Below are 16,814 nucleotides of genomic sequence, written 5' to 3' on the forward strand. Positions count from 1 at the left end.
TCTCTGTCTGTCTGTCGCTCTCTCTCTCTCTCCGTCTGTCACTGTCTGTCTGCCGCTCTCTCTCTCTCTCTCTCTGTCTCTCTCCGTCCGTCCGTCTGTCTGTCTCTCTCTCTCTCTCCGTCCGTCCGTCTGTCTGTCGCTCTCTCTCTCCGTCCGTCCGTCTGTCTGTCGCTCTCTCTCTCCGTCCATCCGTCTGTCTGCCGCGCTCTCTCTCTCCGTCCGTCCATCCATCTGTCTGTCTCTCTCTCCGTCCGTCTGTCTGTCTGTCTGCCGCTCTCTCTCTCTCTCCGTCCGTCCGTCCGTCTGTCTGCCGCTCTCTCTCTCTCTCCGTCCGTCCGTCTGTCTGCCGCTCTCTCTCTCTCTCCGTCCGTCCGTCTGTCTGCCGCTCTCTCTCTCTCTCCGTCCGTCCGTCTGTCTGTCGCGCGCTCTCTCTCTCTCCGTCTGTCTCTGTCTGTCTGCCGCTCTCTCTCTCTCTCCGTCTGTCACTGTCTGTCTGTCGCTCTCTCTCTCTCTCCGTCTGTCACTGTCTGTCTGCCGCTCTCTCTCTCTCTCTCTCTGTCTCTCTCCGTCCGTCCGTCTGTCTGTCTCTCTCTCTCTCCGTCCGTCCGTCTGTCTGTCGCTCTCTCTCTCCGTCCGTCCGTCTGTCTGTCGCTCTCTCTCTCCGTCCATCCGTCTGTCTGCCGCGCTCTCTCTCTCCGTCCGTCCATCCATCTGTCTGTCTCTCTCTCCGTCCGTCTGTCTGTCTGTCTGCCGCTCTCTCTCTCTCTCCGTCCGTCCGTCCGTCTGTCTGCCGCTCTCTCTCTCTCTCCGTCCGTCCGTCTGTCTGTCGCTCTCTCTCTCTCTCCGTCCGTCCGTCTGTCTGCCGCTCTCTCTCTCTCTCCGTCCGTCCGTCTGTCTGTCGCTCTCTCTCTCTCTCTCCGTCCGTCCGTCTGTCTGTCGCTCTCTCTCTCCGTCCGTCCGTCTGTCTGCCGCTCTCTCTCTCTCTCCGTCCGTCCGTCTGTCTGTCGCTCTCTCTCTCCGTCCGTCCGTCTGTCTGTCTCTCTCTCTCTCTCTCTCCGTCCGTCCGTCTCTCTCTCTCTCTCTCTCCGTCTGTCACTGTCTGTCTGCCGCTCTCTCTCTCTCTCTCTGTCTCTCTCCGTCCGTCTGTCTGTCTGTCGCGCGCTCTCTCTCTCCATCTGTCACTGTCTGTCTGTCGCTCTCTCTCTCTCCGTCGGTCTGTTTGTCACTCTCTCTCTCTCCGTCCGTCTGTCTGTCTGTCGCTCTCTCTCTCTCTCTCCGTCTGTCTGTCGCTCTCTCTCTCTCCGTCCGTCTGTCTGTCGCTCTCTCTCTCTCTCCGTCTGTCACTGTCTGTCTGTCGCTCTCTCTCTCTCTCTCTCTCTCCGTCTGTCTCTGTCTGTCTGTCGCTCTCTCTCTCTCCGTCTGTCTGTCGCTCTCTCTCTCTCCGTCTGTCTGCCGCTCTCTCTCTCTCTCTCCGTCTGTCACTGTCTGTCTGCCACTCTCTCTCTCTCTCTCCGTCTGTCTCTGCTGCTCTCTCTCTCTCCGCCTGTTTCTGTCTGTCACTGCCGCTCTCTCTCTGTCCGTCTGTCACTGTCTGTCTGTCTGTGTCTGTCTGTCACGGTCTGTGTCTGTCTCTCTGTTTGTCACTGTCTCCGTCTGTCTGTCTGTCACTGTCTGTCTGTCGCTCTCTCTCTCTCCGTCTGTCTGTGTCTGTGTGTGTGGCTCTGTCTGTCTCTCTCTCTCTGTCTATCTGTGTCTGACTCGCTGTCTGTCTGTGTGTGTCTCTCTCTGTCTGTCTCTGTCTCCGTCTGTCTGTGTCTCTCTCCATCTGTCTGTGTGTCTCTCTCCGTCTGTCTGTATCTCTCTCCGTCTCTCTGTGTGTCTGTCTGTGTCTGTCTCTCTCCGTCTGTCACTGTCTGTCTCTCCGTCTGTCTGTCTGTGTGCCTGTCTCTGTCTCCATCTGTCTGTGTCTGTCTCTCTCCGTCTGTCACCCTCTGTCTCTCCCTCTGTCTGTCTCTCTCTCCGTCTGTCTGTCTGTCTCTCTCCGTCTGTCTGTGTCTCTCTCCATCTGTCTGTGTCTCTCCGTCTGTCTGTGTCTGTCTCTCCATCTGTCTGTGTGTGTGTGTCTCTCTCTCTCTCCGTCTATCTCTGTCTCCGTCTGTCTGTGTCTCTCTCCATCTGTCTGTGTGTCTCTCTCCGTCTGTCTGTATCTCTCTCCGTCTCTCTGTGTGTCTGTCTCTCTCCGTCTGTCACTGTTTGTCTCTCCGTCTGTCTGTCTGTGTGTGTGTCTCTGTCTCCGTCTGTCTGTGTCTGTCTCTCTCCGTCTGTCACTGTGTCTCTCTCCGTCTGTCACTGTCTCTCTCTCCGTCTGTCTGTCTCTCTCTCCGTCTGTCTGTGTCTCTCTCTATCTGTCTGTCTCTCCGTCTGTCTGTGTCTGTCTCTCCGTCTGTCTGTGTGTCTGTCTCTCTCTCTCTCTCTCTCTCCGTCTGTCTCTGTCTCGGTCTGTCTGTGTCTCTCTCCGTCTGTCTGTGTGTCTCTCTCCGTCTGTCTGTATCTCTCTCCGTCTGTCTGTGTGTCTGTCTGTGTCTGTCTCTCTCCGTTTGTCACTGTCTGTCTCTCCGTCTGTCTGTGTCTCTCTCCGTCTGTCTGTGTCTCTCCGTCTGTCTGTGTCTGTCTGTCTCTCTCTGTGTGTCTCTCTCCCTCTGCCTGTCTCTCTCTCCATCTATCTCTGTCTGTGTCTCCGTCTCTGTCTCTCTCTCCGTCTGTCTGTGTCTCTCTCCGTCTGTCACTGTCTGTCTGTCGCTCTCTCTCTCTCTCTCTCTCTCTCTCTCTCCGTCTGTCTCTGTCTGTCTGTCGCTCTCTCTCTCTCCGTCTGTCTGTCGCTCTCTCTCTCTCCGTCTGTCTGCCGCTCTCTCTCTCTCTCCGTCTGTCACTGTCTGTCTGCCACTCTCTCTCTCTCTCTCCGTCTGTCTCTGCTGCTCTCTCTCTCTCCGCCTGTTTCTGTCTGTCACTGCCGCTCTCTCTCTGTCCGTCTGTCACTGTCTGTCTGTCTGTGTCTGTCTGTCACGGTCTGTGTCTGTCTCTCTGTTTGTCACTGTCTCCGTCTGTCTGTCTGTCACTGTCTGTCTGTCGCTCTCTCTCTCTCCGTCTGTCTGTGTCTGTGTGTGTGGCTCTGTCTGTCTCTCTCTCTCTGTCTATCTGTGTCTGACTCGCTGTCTGTCTGTGTGTGTCTCTCTCTCTCTCTGTCTGTCTCTGTCTCCGTCTGTCTGTGTCTCTCTCCATCTGTCTGTGTGTCTCTCTCCGTCTGTCTGTATCTCTCTCCGTCTCTCTGTGTGTCTGTCTGTGTCTGTCTCTCTCCGTCTGTCACTGTCTGTCTCTCCGTCTGTCTGTCTGTGTGCCTGTCTCTGTCTCCATCTGTCTGTGTCTGTCTCTCTCCGTCTGTCACCCTCTGTCTCTCCCTCTGTCTGTCTCTCTCTCCGTCTGTCTGTCTGTCTCTCTCCGTCTGTCTGTGTCTCTCTCCATCTGTCTGTGTCTCTCCGTCTGTCTGTGTCTGTCTCTCCATCTGTCTGTGTGTGTGTGTCTCTCTCTCTCTCCGTCTATCTCTGTCTCCGTCTGTCTGTGTCTCTCTCCATCTGTCTGTGTGTCTCTCTCCGTCTGTCTGTATCTCTCTCCGTCTCTCTGTGTGTCTGTCTCTCTCCGTCTGTCACTGTTTGTCTCTCCGTCTGTCTGTCTGTGTGTGTGTCTCTGTCTCCGTCTGTCTGTGTCTGTCTCTCTCCGTCTGTCACTGTGTCTCTCTCCGTCTGTCACTGTCTCTCTCTCCGTCTGTCTGTCTCTCTCTCCGTCTGTCTGTGTCTCTCTCTATCTGTCTGTCTCTCCGTCTGTCTGTGTCTGTCTCTCCGTCTGTCTGTGTGTCTGTCTCTCTCTCTCTCTCTCTCTCCGTCTGTCTCTGTCTCGGTCTGTCTGTGTCTCTCTCCGTCTGTCTGTGTGTCTCTCTCCGTCTGTCTGTATCTCTCTCCGTCTGTCTGTGTGTCTGTCTGTGTCTGTCTCTCTCCGTTTGTCACTGTCTGTCTCTCCGTCTGTCTGTGTCTCTCTCCGTCTGTCTGTGTCTCTCCGTCTGTCTGTGTCTGTCTGTCTCTCTCTGTGTGTCTCTCTCCCTCTGCCTGTCTCTCTCTCCATCTATCTCTGTCTGTGTCTCCGTCTCTGTCTCTCTCTCCGTCTGTCTGTGTCTCTCTCCGTCTGTCTCTCTCTCCATCTGTCACTGTCTGCCTCTCCATCTGTCTGTATCTCTCTTTCCGTGTCTCTCTGTCTCTCTCTCCGTGTCTGTCTGTGTCTCTCTGCCGCTGTGTCTCTCTCTCTTTCCATCTGTCTGTTTGTCTCTCTCTCTGTCTGTCTGTGTCTGTCTGTCTCTCTCCATCTGTCACTGTCTCCGTCTGTCTGTCTGTGTCTGTCTCTCTCTCCGTCTGTCACTGTCTGTCTCTCCGTCACTGTCTGTCTCTCCGTCTGTCTGTGTCTCTCTCCGTCTGTCTCTCTCTGTCTGTCTCTCCATCTGTCTGTGTCTCTCTCTCTCCGTCTCTCTCTCTCTCCGTCTGTCTGTGTCTCTCTGTCGCTGTCTCTCTCTCTGTGTGTCTGTCTGTTTTTCTCTCTCTCCGTCTGTCTGTGTCTCTCTCTCCGTCTGTCTCTCTTCCCGTCTGTCTCTGTCTCTCTCTGTCTCTTTCTCTCTCTCTCTCCATCTGTCTGTGTGTGTCTCTCTCTCTCTCTCCGTCTGTCTGTGTCTCTCTCCGTCTGTCTGTGTGTCACTCTCTCTCTCTGTCTGTCTGTCTGTCTCTCTCTCCGTCTGTCTGTCTCTGTCTCCGTCTGTCTGTCTCTCTCTCTCTCTCTCTCTCCGTCTATCTGTCTCTCTCTCTGTCTGTCTGTCTCTCTCTCTCTCTCTCTCCGTCTGTCTGTCTCTCTCTCCGTCTGTCTGTGTCTCTCTGTCTCTCTCTCTGTCTGTCTGTCTCTCTCTCCGTCCGTCTGTGTCTCACTGTCGCTGTCTCTCTCTCTCTCTGTCTGTGTGTCTCTCTCTCTCTCCGTCTGCCTGTGTCTCTCTGTCGCTGTCTCTCTCTCCGTGTCTGTCTGTATCTCTCTGTCGCTGTCTCTCTCTCTCCGTCTGCCTGTGTCTCTCTGTCGCTGTCTCTCTCTCCGTGTCTGTCTGTGTCTCTCTGTCGCTGTCTGTCTCTCTCTCCGTGTCTGTCTGTGTCTCTCTGTCACTGTCTGTCTCTCTCTCCATCTGTCTGTGTCTCTCTCTCTGGGTCTCCATCGCTGTCTCTCTCTCTCTCTCTGTCTCTCTCACTCTGTCTCCATCTCTCTCTCTCTGTCTCCATCTCTCTCTCTGTCTCTCTCTCTGTCTCTCTCTCTCTCTCTGTCTCCATCTCTCTCTCTCTGTCTCTCTGTCTCTCTCTCTCTCTGTCTCTCTCTCTCTCTGTCTCTCTCTCTCTGTCTGTCTCTCTCTCTCTGTCTCCATCGCTCTCTCTCTCTCTGTCTCCATCACTGTCTCTCTCTCGCTCTCTCTCTGTCTCCATCTCTCTCTCTCTCTCTGTCTCTCTCTCTCTCTGTCTCTCTCTCACTCGCTCTCTCTCTCTGTGTCTCCATCGCTGTCTCTCTCTCTCTCTGTCTCTATCGCTGTCTCTCCCTCTCTGTCTCCATCACTGTCTCTCCGTGTCTCCATCACAGTCTCTCTCTCTCTCTCTCTCTCTGTGTCTCCATCTCTGTCTCTCTCTGTGTCTCTGACTCTCTCTCTCTCTCCTTCTCTGCATCTCTCTCCCTCTCTTTCTCTATGACTCTCTGCCTCTCTGTATCTGTCTGTCTGTCTCCATCTCTGTCTCCTTTCCCCTCTTCTCCCTCGCATCCCCCTCTCTGCATCAGTCTCTCTCTGTCTCTCTGCTTCCCATGCTCACTCTCTGCATCTCTCTCTCTCTCTGCCTCCCTATATCCTTCCCTCTCTGCGTCTCTCTCTCTCTTTCTCTGTCACTGTTTCTCTCCCTCCCTCTGTGTGTCTATCTCTCCCTCTCTGCACGGTCTCTGGCCTGCGATCTCTCTTCCTGCGCGTTACATAATCACGATGCGCCCAGTGAAAGAGGAAGCGGGGAGGTGAGGGGGTTGGAGGTGACAACTGGGGCTCTCCTGCTGGATTTAGGGGGAGGTGTGCGGGCTCATTGTGGGGGATACGCTGAGGATGGGGGTCTCTGTTCGTTGGTTAATGGAGGTTTCCTGTCTCCGAAAGGGATACAGTGCCCGGACCTTCCTCCTTTAGAGCACGGGTCGATACGACCAGCTCAGGATGAGTACCGCTTCCTGGATGGAGTCGTATTTATGTGTGACACTGGCTACAAGATCATGAAGGTGCTGCTTCTCGAAGGGAGCTTTATACCAACTCCATCAAAACTCAACAACCCCTCCCTATCTCTGTAACCCCCTCCGCCCCCCTACACCCCCTCCCTGTCTCTGTAACCCCCTCCGTCCCCCTACACCCCCTCCCTATCTCTGTAACCCCCTCCGTCCCCCTACACCCCCTCCCTGTCTCTGCAACCCCCTCCGTCCCCCTACACCCCCTCCCTATCTCTGTAACCCCCTCCGCCCCCCTACACCCCCTCCCTGTCTCTGTAACCCCCTCCGTCCCCCTACACCCCCTCCCTATCTCTGTAACCCCCTCCGTCCCCCTACACCCCCTCCCTGTCTCTGCAACCCCCTCCGTCCCCCTACACCCCCTCCCTGTCTCTGTAACCCCCTCCGTCCCCCTACACCCCCTCCCTGTCTCTGCAACCCCCTCCGTCCCCCTACACCCCCTCCCTGTCTCTGTAACCCCCTCCATCCCCCTACACCCCCTCCCTGTCTCTGTAACCCCCTCCATCCCCCTACACCCCCTTCCTATCTCTGTAGCTCCCTCCGTCCCCCTACACCCCCTCCCTGTCTCTGTAACCCCCTCTGTCCCCCTACACACCCTCCCTGTCTCTGTAACCCCCTCCTTCCCCTACACCCCCTCCCTGTCTCTGTAACCCCCTCCTTCCCCTACACCCCCTCCCTATCTCTGTAACCCCCTCCGTCCCCCTACACCCCCTACCTGTCTCTGTAACCCCCTCCATCCCCCTACACCCCCTCCCGATCTCCGTAACCCCTCCGTCCCCCTCCATCCCCCACCCTATCTCTGTCACCCCAAAGAAACACCCATCCTTACACTGTGTCACCCTCCACGTGACTCCAGACCCACGGCAATGTGGGAGATGCTTAACTACCCTCGGGCCATTAGGGACGGCCATTAGATGTTCATCCAGCCAGAGATGTGCAGTTCCTGCACATGAGTTAAAAATATTGTCTCTCTGTCCCCGTCTCTCTCTCTCTCACTCACTCTGTCCCTGTCTCACTCCCTCTCTCTGTCCCTGTCCCTCTCTCTCTCACTCACTCTGTCCCTGTCTCACTCCCTCTCTCTGTCCCCGTCTCTCTCTCTCTCACTCACTCTGTCCCTGTCTCACTCCCTCTCTCTGTCCCCGTCTCTCTCTCTCTCACTCACTCTGTCCCTGTCTCACTCTCTCTCTCTGTCCCCGTCTCACTCCCTCTCTCTGTCCGCGTCTCTCTCTCTCACTCACTCTGTCCCAGTCTCACTCCCTCTCTCTGTCCCCGTCTCTCTCTCTCACTCACTCTGTCCCAGTCTCACTCCCTCTCTCTGTCCCCGTCTCTCTCTCACTCACTCTGTCCCAGTCTCGCTCCCTCTCTCTGTCCTGTCTCACACTCTCTGTCTCTCTATCTCTCTGTCCCCATCTCTCTCTCACTCACTTTGTCCCTGTCTCACTCCCTCACTCTGTCCCCGTCTCTCTCTCACTCACTCTGTCCCTGACTCACTCTCTCTTTCTGTCCCTGTCTCACTCTCTCACTCACTCTGTCCCCGTCTCACACTCTCTCTCTGTCCCCGTCTCTCTCTCTCATTCACTCTGTCCCCGTCTCACACTCTCTCTCTGTCCCTGTCTCTCTCTCACTCACTCTGTCCCTGTCTCACTCCCTCTCTCTGTCCGCGTCTCTCTCTCTCACTCACTCTGTCCCTGTCTCACTCCCTCTATCTGTCCCCGTTTCTCTCTCTCTCACTCACTCTGTCCCTGTCTCACTCCCTCTCTCTGTCCCCGTCTCTCTCTCTCATTCACTCTGTCCCCGTCTCACTCCCTCTCTCTGTCTTCATCTCTCTCTCTCATTCACTCTGTCCCCGTCTCACACTCTCTCTCTGTCCCTGTCTCTCTCTCACTCACTCTGTCCCTGTCTCACTCCCTCTCTCTGTCCTTGTCTCTCTCTCACTCACTCTGTCCCTGTCTCACTCCCTCACTCTGTCTCCGTCTTTCTCTCTCACTCACTCTGTCCCTGTCTCACTCCCTCTCTCTGTCCCTGTCTCTCTCTCACTCACTCTGTCCCCGTCTCACACTCTCTCTCTGTCCCTGTCTCTCTCTCACTCACTCTGTCCCTGTCTCACTCACTCTCTCTGTCCCCGTCTCGCTCTCACTCACTCTGTCCCTGTCTCACTCCCTCACTCTGTCCCCGTCTCACTCCCTCACTCTGTCCCCGTTTCTCTCTCACTCACTCTGTCCCAGTCTCACTCCCTCTCTCTGTCCCCGTCTCTCTCTCACTCACTCTGTCCCAGTCTCGCTCCCTCTCTCTGTCCTGTCTCACACTGTCTGTCTCTCTATCTCTCTGTCCCCATCTCTCTCTCACTCACTTTGTCCCTGTCTCACTCCCTCTCTCTGTACCCGTCTCTCTCTCACTCACTCTGTCCCTGACTCACTCTCTCTTTCTGTCCCTGTCTCACTCTCTCACTCACTCTGTCCCCGTCTCACACTCTCTCTCTGTCCCCGTCTCTCTCTCTCATTCACTCTGTCCCCGTCTCACACTCTCTCTCTGTCCCTGTCTCTCTCTCACTCACTCTGTCCCTGTCTCACTCCCTCTCTCTGTCCGCATCTCTCTCTCTCACTCACTCTGTCCCTGTCTCACTCCCTCTCTCTGTCCCCGTTTCTCTCTCTCTCACTCACTCTGTCCCTGTCTCATTCCCTCTCTCTGTCCCCGTCTCTCTCTCTCATTCACTCTGTCGCCGTCTCACTCCCTCTCTCTGTCCCCATCTCTCTCTCTCATTCACTCTGTCCCCGTCTCACACTCTCTCTCTGTCCCTGTCTCTCTCTCACTCTCTCTGTCCCTGTCTCTCTCTCACTCACTCTGTCCCTGTCTCACTCCCTCTCTCTGTCCCCGTCTCTATCTCTCATTCACTCTGGCCCCGTCTCACACTCTCTCTCTGTCCCTGTCTCTCTCTCACTCACTCTGTCCCTGTCTCACTCCCTCTCTCTGTCCCCGTCTCTCTCTCACTCACTCTGTCCCTGTCTCACTCCCTCTCTCTGTCCCCGTCTCTCTCTCTCACTCACTCTGTCCCTGTCTCACTCCCTCACTCTGTCCCCGTCTCTCTCTCTCACTCACTCTGTCCCAGTGTCACTCCCTCTCTCTGTCCCTGTCTCTCTCTCACTCACTCTGTCCCTGTCTCACTCCCTCTCTCTGTCCCCATCTCTCTCTCTCACTCACTCTGTCCCTGTCTCACTCCCTCGCTCTGTCTCCATCTCTCTCTCTCGCTCACTCTGTCCCTGTCTCACTCTCTCTTTCTGTCCCTGTCTCACTCTCTCACTCACTCTGTCCCTGTCTCACTCTCTCTCTGTCCCCATCTCTCTCTCACTCACTCTGTCCCAGTCTCACTCCCTCTCTCTGTCCCCGTCTCTCTCTCACTCACTCTGTCCCAGTCTCACTCCCTCTCTCTGTCCCCGTCTCTCTCTCACTCACTCTGTCCCAGTCTCACTCCCTCTCTCTGTCCTGTCTCACACTCTCTGTCTCTCTATCTCTCTGTCCCCATCTCTCTCTCACTCACTTTGTCCCTGTCTCACTCCCTCTCTCTGTCCCTGTCTCTCTCTCACTCACTCTGTCCCTGACTCACTCTCTCTTTCTGTCCCTGTCTCACTCTCTCACTCACTCTGTCCCTGTCTCACACTCTCTCTCTGTCCCCGTCTCTCTCTATCATTCACTCTGTCCCCGTCTCACACTCTCTCTCTATCCCCGTCTCTCTCTCTCATTCACTCTGTCTCCGTCTCACACTCTCTCTCTGTCCCCATCTCTCTCTCACTCACTCTGTCCCTGTCTCACTCCCTCTCTCTGTCCCTGTCTCTCTCTCTCACTCACTCTGTCCCTGTCTCACTCCCTCACTCTGTCCCCGTCTCTCTCTCTCACTCACTCTGTCCCTGTCTCACTCCCTCACTCTGTCCCCGTCTCTCTCTCTCACTCACTCTGTCCCTGTGTCACTCCCTCTCTCTGTCCCTGTCTCTCTCTCACTCACTCTGTCCCTGTCTCACTCCCTCTCTCTGTCCCTGTCTCTCTCTCACTCACTCTGTCCCTGTCTCACTCCCTCTCTCTGTCCCCATCTCTCTCTCTCACTCACTCTGTCCCTGTCTCACTCCCTCGCTCTGTCTCCATCTCTCTCTCTCGCTCACTCTGTCCCTGTCTCACTCTCTCTTTCTGTCCCTGTCTCACTCTCTCACTCACTCTGTCCCTGTCTCACTCTCTCTCTGTCCCCATCTCTCTCTCACTCACTCTGTCCCCGTCTCACTCCCTCTCTCTGTCCCCGTCTCTCTCTCACTCACTCTGTCCCAGTCTCACTCCCTCTCTCTGTCCCCGTCTCTCTCTCACTCACTCTGTCCCAGTCTCACTCCCTCTCTCTGTCCTGTCTCACACTCTCTGTCTCTCTATCTCTCTGTCCCCATCTCTCTCTCACTCACTTTGTCCCTGTCTCACTCCCTCTCTCTGTCCCTGTCTCTCTCTCACTCACTCTGTCCCTGACTCACTCTCTCTTTCTGTCCCTGTCTCACTCTCTCACTCACTCTGTCCCTGTCTCACACTCTCTCTCTGTCCCCGTCTCTCTCTATCATTCACTCTGTCCCCGTCTCACACTCTCTCTCTATCCCCGTCTCTCTCTCTCATTCACTCTGTCTCCGTCTCACACTCTCTCTCTGTCCCCATCTCTCTCTCACTCACTCTGTCCCTGTCTCACTCCCTCTCTCTGTCCCTGTCTCTCTCTCTCACTCACTCTGTCCCTGTCTCACTCCCTCACTCTGTCCCCGTCTCTCTCTCTCACTCACTCTGTCCCTGTCTCACTCCCTCACTCTGTCCCCGTCTCTCTCTCTCACTCACTCTGTCCCTGTGTCACTCCCTCTCTCTGTCCCTGTCTCTCTCTCACTCACTCTGTCCCTGTCTCACTCCCTCTCTCTGTCCCTGTCTCTCTCTCACTCACTCTGTCCCTGTCTCACTCCCTCTCTCTGTCCCCATCTCTCTCTCTCACTCACTCTGTCCCTGTCTCACTCCCTCGCTCTGTCTCCATCTCTCTCTCACGCTCACTCTGTCCCTGTCTCACTCTCTCTTTCTGTCCCTGTCTCACTCTCTCACTCACTCTGTCCCTGTCTCACTCTCTCTCTGTCCCCATCTCTCTCTCACTCACTCTGTCCCAGTCTCACTCCCTCTCTCTGTCCCCGTCTCTCTCTCACTCACTCTGTCCCAGTCTCACTCCCTCTCTCTGTCCCCGTCTCTCTCTCACTCACTCTGTCCCAGTCTCACTCCCTCTCTCTGTCCTGTCTCACACTCTCTGTCTCTCTATCTCTCTGTCCCCATCTCTCTCTCACTCACTTTGTCCCTGTCTCACTCCCTCTCTCTGTCCCTGTCTCTCTCTCACTCACTCTGTCCCTGACTCACTCTCTCTTTCTGTCCCTGTCTCACTCTCTCACTCACTCTGTCCCTGTCTCACACTCTCTCTCTGTCCCCGTCTCTCTCTATCATTCACTCTGTCCCCGTCTCACACTCTCTCTCTATCCCCGTCTCTCTCTCTCATTCACTCTGTCTCCGTCTCACACTCTCTCTCTGTCCCTGTCTCTCTCTCACTCACTCTGTCCCTGTCTCACTCCCTCTCTCTGTCCGCGTCTCTCTCTCTCACTCACTCTGTCCCTGTCTCACTCCCTCTCTCTGTCCCCGTTTCTCTCTCTCTCACTCACTCTGTCCCTGTCTCACTCCCTCTCTCTGTCCCCGTCTCTCTCTCTCATTCACACTGTCCCCGTCTCACTCCCTCTCTCTGTCCCCATCTCTCTCTCTCATTCACTCTGTCCCCGTCTCACACTCTCTCTCTGTCCCTGTCTCTCTCTCACTCTCTCTGTCCCTGTCTCTCTCTCACTCACTCTGTCCCTGTCTCACTCCCTCTCTCTGTCCCCGTCTCTATCTCTCTTTCACTCTGGCCCCGTCTCACACTCTCTCTCTGTCCTTGTCTCTCTCTCACTCACTCTATCCCCGTCTCACACTCTCTCTCTGTCCCTGTCTCTCTCTCACTCACTCTGTCCCTGTCTCACTCCCTCTCTCTGTCCCCGTCTCTCTCTCACTCACTCTGTCCCTGTCTCACTCCCTCACTCTGGCCTCGTCTCTCTCTCTCACTCACTCTGTCCCTGTCTCACTCCCTCACTCTGTCCCTGTCTCTCTCTCTCACTCACTCTGTCCCTGTCTCACTCCCTCTCTCTGTCCCTGTCTCTCTCTCACTCACTCTGTCCCTGTCTCACACTCTCTCTCTGTCCCTGTCTCTCTCTCACTCACTCTGTCCCTGTCTCACTCCCTCTCTCTGTCCCCGTCTCTCTCTCACTCACTCTGTCCCAGTCTCACTCTCTCTCTCTGTCCCCGTCTCACTCCCTCTCTCTGTCCTGTCTCACACTCTCTGTCTCTCTATCTCTCTGTCCCCATCTCTCTCTCTCTCTCACTCACTCTGTCCCTGTCTCACTCCCTCTCTCTGTCCCCGTCTCTCTCTCTCACTCACTCTGTCCCTGTCTCACTCCCTCGCTCTGTCGCCATCTCTCTCTCTCGCTCACTCTGTCCCTGTCTCACTCTCTCTTTCTGTTCCTGTCTCACTCTCTCACTCACTCTGTCCCTGTCTCACTCTCTCTCTGTCCCCATCTCTCTCTCACTCACTCTGTCCCAGTCTCACTCCCTCTCTCTGTCCCCATCTCTCTCTCACTCACTCTGTCCCAGTCTCACTCTCTCTCTCTGTCCCCGTCTCACTCCCTCTCTCTGTCCTGTCTCACACTCTCTGTCTCTCTATCTCTCTGTCCCCGTCTCACTCCCTCTCTCTGTCCCCATCTCTCTCTCTCATTCACTCTGTCCCCGTCTCACACTCTCTCTCTGTCCCTGTCTCTCTCTCACTCTCTCTGTCCCTGTCTCTCTCTCACTCACTCTGTCCCTGTCTCACTCCCTCTCTCTGTCCCCGTCTCTATCTCTCATTCACTCTGGCCCCGTCTCACACTCTCTCTCCGTCCTTGTCTCTCTCTCACTCACTCTGTCCCCGTCTCACACTCTCTCTCTGTCCCTGTCTCTCTCTCACTCACTCTGTCCCTGTCTCACTCCCTCTCTCTGTCCCCGTCTCTCTCTCACTCACTCTGTCCCTGTCTCACTCCCTCACTCTGTCCCCGTCTCTCTCTCTCTCTCACTCAGTCCCTGTCTCACTCCCTCACTCTGTCCCTGTCTCTCTCTCTCACTCACTCTGTCCCTGTCTCACTCCCTCTCTCTATCCCTGTCTCTCTCTCACTCACTCTGTCCCTGTCTCACTCCCTCTCTCTGTCCCTGTCTCTCTCTCACTCACTCTGTCCCTGTCTCACTCCCTCTCTCTGTCCCCATCTCTCTCTCTCACTAACTCTGTCCCTGTCTCACTCCCTCGCTCTGTCTCCATCTCTCTCTCTCGCTCACTCTGTCCCTGTCTCACTCTCTCTTTCTGTCCCTGTCTCACTCTCTCACTCACTCTGTCCCTGTCTCACTCTCTCTCTGTCCCCATCTCTCTCTCACTCACTCTGTCCCAGTCTCACTCCCTCTCTCTGTCCCCGTCTCTCTCTCACTCACTCTGTCCCAGTCTCACTCCCTCTCTCTGTCCCCGTCTCTCTCTCACTCACTCTGTCCCAGTCTCACTCCCTCTCTCTGTCCTGTCTCACACTCTCTGTCTCTCTATCTCTCTGTCCCCATCTCTCTCTCACTCACTTTGTCCCTGTCTCACTCCCTCTCTCTGTCCCTGTCTCTCTCTCACTCACTCTGTCCCTGACTCACTCTCTCTTTCTGTCCCTGTCTCACTCTCTCACTCACTCTGTCCCTGTCTCACACTCTCTCTCTGTCCCCGTCTCTCTCTATCATTCACTCTGTCCCCGTCTCACACTCTCTCTCTATCCCCGTCTCTCTCTCTCATTCACTCTGTCTCCGTCTCACACTCTCTCTCTGTCCCTGTCTCTCTCTCACTCACTCTGTCCCTGTCTCACTCCCTCTCTCTGTCCGCGTCTCTCTCTCTCACTCACTCTGTCCCTGTCTCACTCCCTCTCTCTGTCCCCGTTTCTCTCTCTCTCACTCACTCTGTCCCTGTCTCACTCCCTCTCTCTGTCCCCGTCTCTCTCTCTCATTCACTCTGTCCCCGTCTCACTCCCTCTCTCTGTCCCCATCTCTCTCTCTCATTCACTCTGACCCCGTCTCACACTCTCTCTCTGTCCCTGTCTCTCTCTCACTCTCTCTGTCCCTGTCTCTCTCTCACTCACTCTGTCCCTGTCTCACTCCCTCTCTCTGTCCCCGTCTCTATCTCTCATTCACTCTGGCCCCGTCTCACACTCTCTCTCTGTCCTTGTCTCTCTCTCACTCACTCTATCCCCGTCTCACACTCTCTCTCTGTCCCTGTCTCTCTCTCACTCACTCTGTCCCTGTCTCACTCCCTCTCTCTGTCCCCGTCTCTCTCTCACTCACTCTGTCCCTGTCTCACTCCCTCACTCTGGCCTCGTCTCTCTCTCTCACTCACTCTGTCCCTGTCTCACTCCCTCACTCTGTCCCTGTCTCTCTCTCTCACTCACTCTGTCCCTGTCTCACTCCCTCTCTCTGTCCCTGTCTCTCTCTCACTCACTCTGTCCCTGTCTCACACTCTCTCTCTGTCCCTGTCTCTCTCTCACTCACTCTGTCCCTGTCTCACTCCCTCTCTCTGTCCCTGTCTCTCTCTCACTCACTCTGTCCCTGACTCACTCTCTCTTTCTGTCCCTGTCTCACTCTCTCACTCACTCTGTCCCTGTCTCACACTCTCTCTCTGTCCCCGTCTCTCTCTATCATTCACTCTGTCCCCGTCTCACACTCTCTCTCTATCCCCGTCTCTCTCTCTCATTCACTCTGTCTCCGTCTCACACTCTCTCTCTGTCCCTGTCTCTCTCTCACTCACTCTGTCCCTGTCTCACTCCCTCTCTCTGTCCGTGTCTCTCTCTCTCACTCACTCTGTCCCTGTCTCACTCCCTCTCTCTGTCCCCGTTTCTCTCTCTCTCACTCACTCTGTCCCTGTCTCACTCCCTCTCTCTGTCCCCGTCTCTCTCTCTCATTCACTCTGTCCCCGTCTCACTCCCTCTCTCTGTCCCCATCTCTCTCTCTCATTCACTCTGTCCCCATCTCACACTCTCTCTCTGTCCCTGTCTCTCTCTCACTCTCTCTGTCCCTGTCTCTCTCTCACTCACTCTGTCCCTGTCTCACTCCCTCTCTCTGTCCCCGTCTCTATCTCTCATTCACTCTGGCCCCGTCTCACACTCTCTCTCTGTCCTTGTCTCTCTCTCACTCACTCTATCCCCGTCTCACACTCTCTCTCTGTCCCTGTCTCTCTCTCACTCACTCTGTCCCTGTCTCACTCCCTCTCTCTGTCCCCGTCTCTCTCTCACTCACTCTGTCCCTGTCTCACTCCCTCACTCTGGCCTCGTCTCTCTCTCTCACTCACTCTGTCCCTGTCTCACTCCCTCACTCTGTCCCTGTCTCTCTCTCTCACTCACTCTGTCCCTGTCTCACTCCCTCTCTCTGTCCCTGTCTCTCTCTCACTCACTCTGTCCCTGTCTCACACTCTCTCTCTGTCCCTGTCTCTCTCTCACTCACTCTGTCCCTGTCTCACTCCCTCTCTCTGTCCCCGTCTCTCTCTCACTCACTCTGTCCCAGTCTCACTCTCTCTCTCTGTCCCCGTCTCACTCCCTCTCTCTGTCCTGTCTCACACTCTCTGTCTCTCTATCTCTCTGTCCCCATCTCTCTCTCACTCACTCTGTCCCTGTCTCACTCCCTCTCTCTGTCCCCGTCTCTCTCTCTCACTCACTCTGTCCCTGTCTCACTCCCTCGCTCTGTCGCCATCTCTCTCTCTCGCTCACTCTGTCCCTGTCTCACTCTCTCTTTCTGTTCCTGTCTCACTCTCTCACTCACTCTGTCCCTGTCTCACTCTCTCTCTGTCCCCATCTCTCTCTCACTCACTCTGTCCCAGTCTCACTCCCTCTCTCTGTCCCCATCTCTCTCTCACTCACTCTGTCCCAGTCTCACTCTCTCTCTCTGTCCCCGTCTCACTCCCTCTCTCTGTCCTGTCTCACACTCTCTGTCTCTCTATCTCTCTGACCCCGTCTCACTCCCTCTCTCTGTCCCCATCTCTCTCTCTCATTCACTCTGTCCCCGTCTCACACTCTCTCTCTGTCCCTGTCTCTCTCTCACTCTCTCTGTCCCTGTCTCTCTCTCACTCACTCTGTCCCTGTCTCACTCCCTCTCTCTGTCCCCGTCTCTATCTCTCATTCACTCTGGCCCCGTCTCACACTCTCTCTCCGTCCTTGTCTCTCTCTCACTCACTCTGTCCCCGTCTCACACTCTCTCTCTGTCCCTGTCTCTCTCTCACTCACTCTGTCCCTGTCTCACTCCCTCTCTCTGTCCCCGTCTCTCTCTCACTCACTCTG

The 16,814-nt window shown here is 55.5% G+C and overlaps 1 protein-coding gene across 1 annotated transcript in view; it reads left to right on the forward strand.

Moving 5' to 3' along the window:
• Nucleotides 1–16,814, forward strand: part of LOC125450174 (complement C1r subcomponent-like) — a gene marked incomplete at its 5' end in the record, with an annotated part of 76,551 nt that overhangs the window by 4,455 nt on the left and 55,282 nt on the right. Inside the window, 1 exon segment of the mRNA XM_059644021.1 lies at nucleotides 6,257–6,375. Within this exon segment, the coding sequence (XP_059500004.1) occupies nucleotides 6,257–6,375 (119 nt within the window).

This window comes from Stegostoma tigrinum, unplaced genomic scaffold (genome assembly GCF_030684315.1).
Source record: "Stegostoma tigrinum isolate sSteTig4 unplaced genomic scaffold, sSteTig4.hap1 scaffold_426, whole genome shotgun sequence".
NCBI classification, from domain to species: domain Eukaryota; kingdom Metazoa; phylum Chordata; class Chondrichthyes; order Orectolobiformes; family Stegostomatidae; genus Stegostoma; species Stegostoma tigrinum.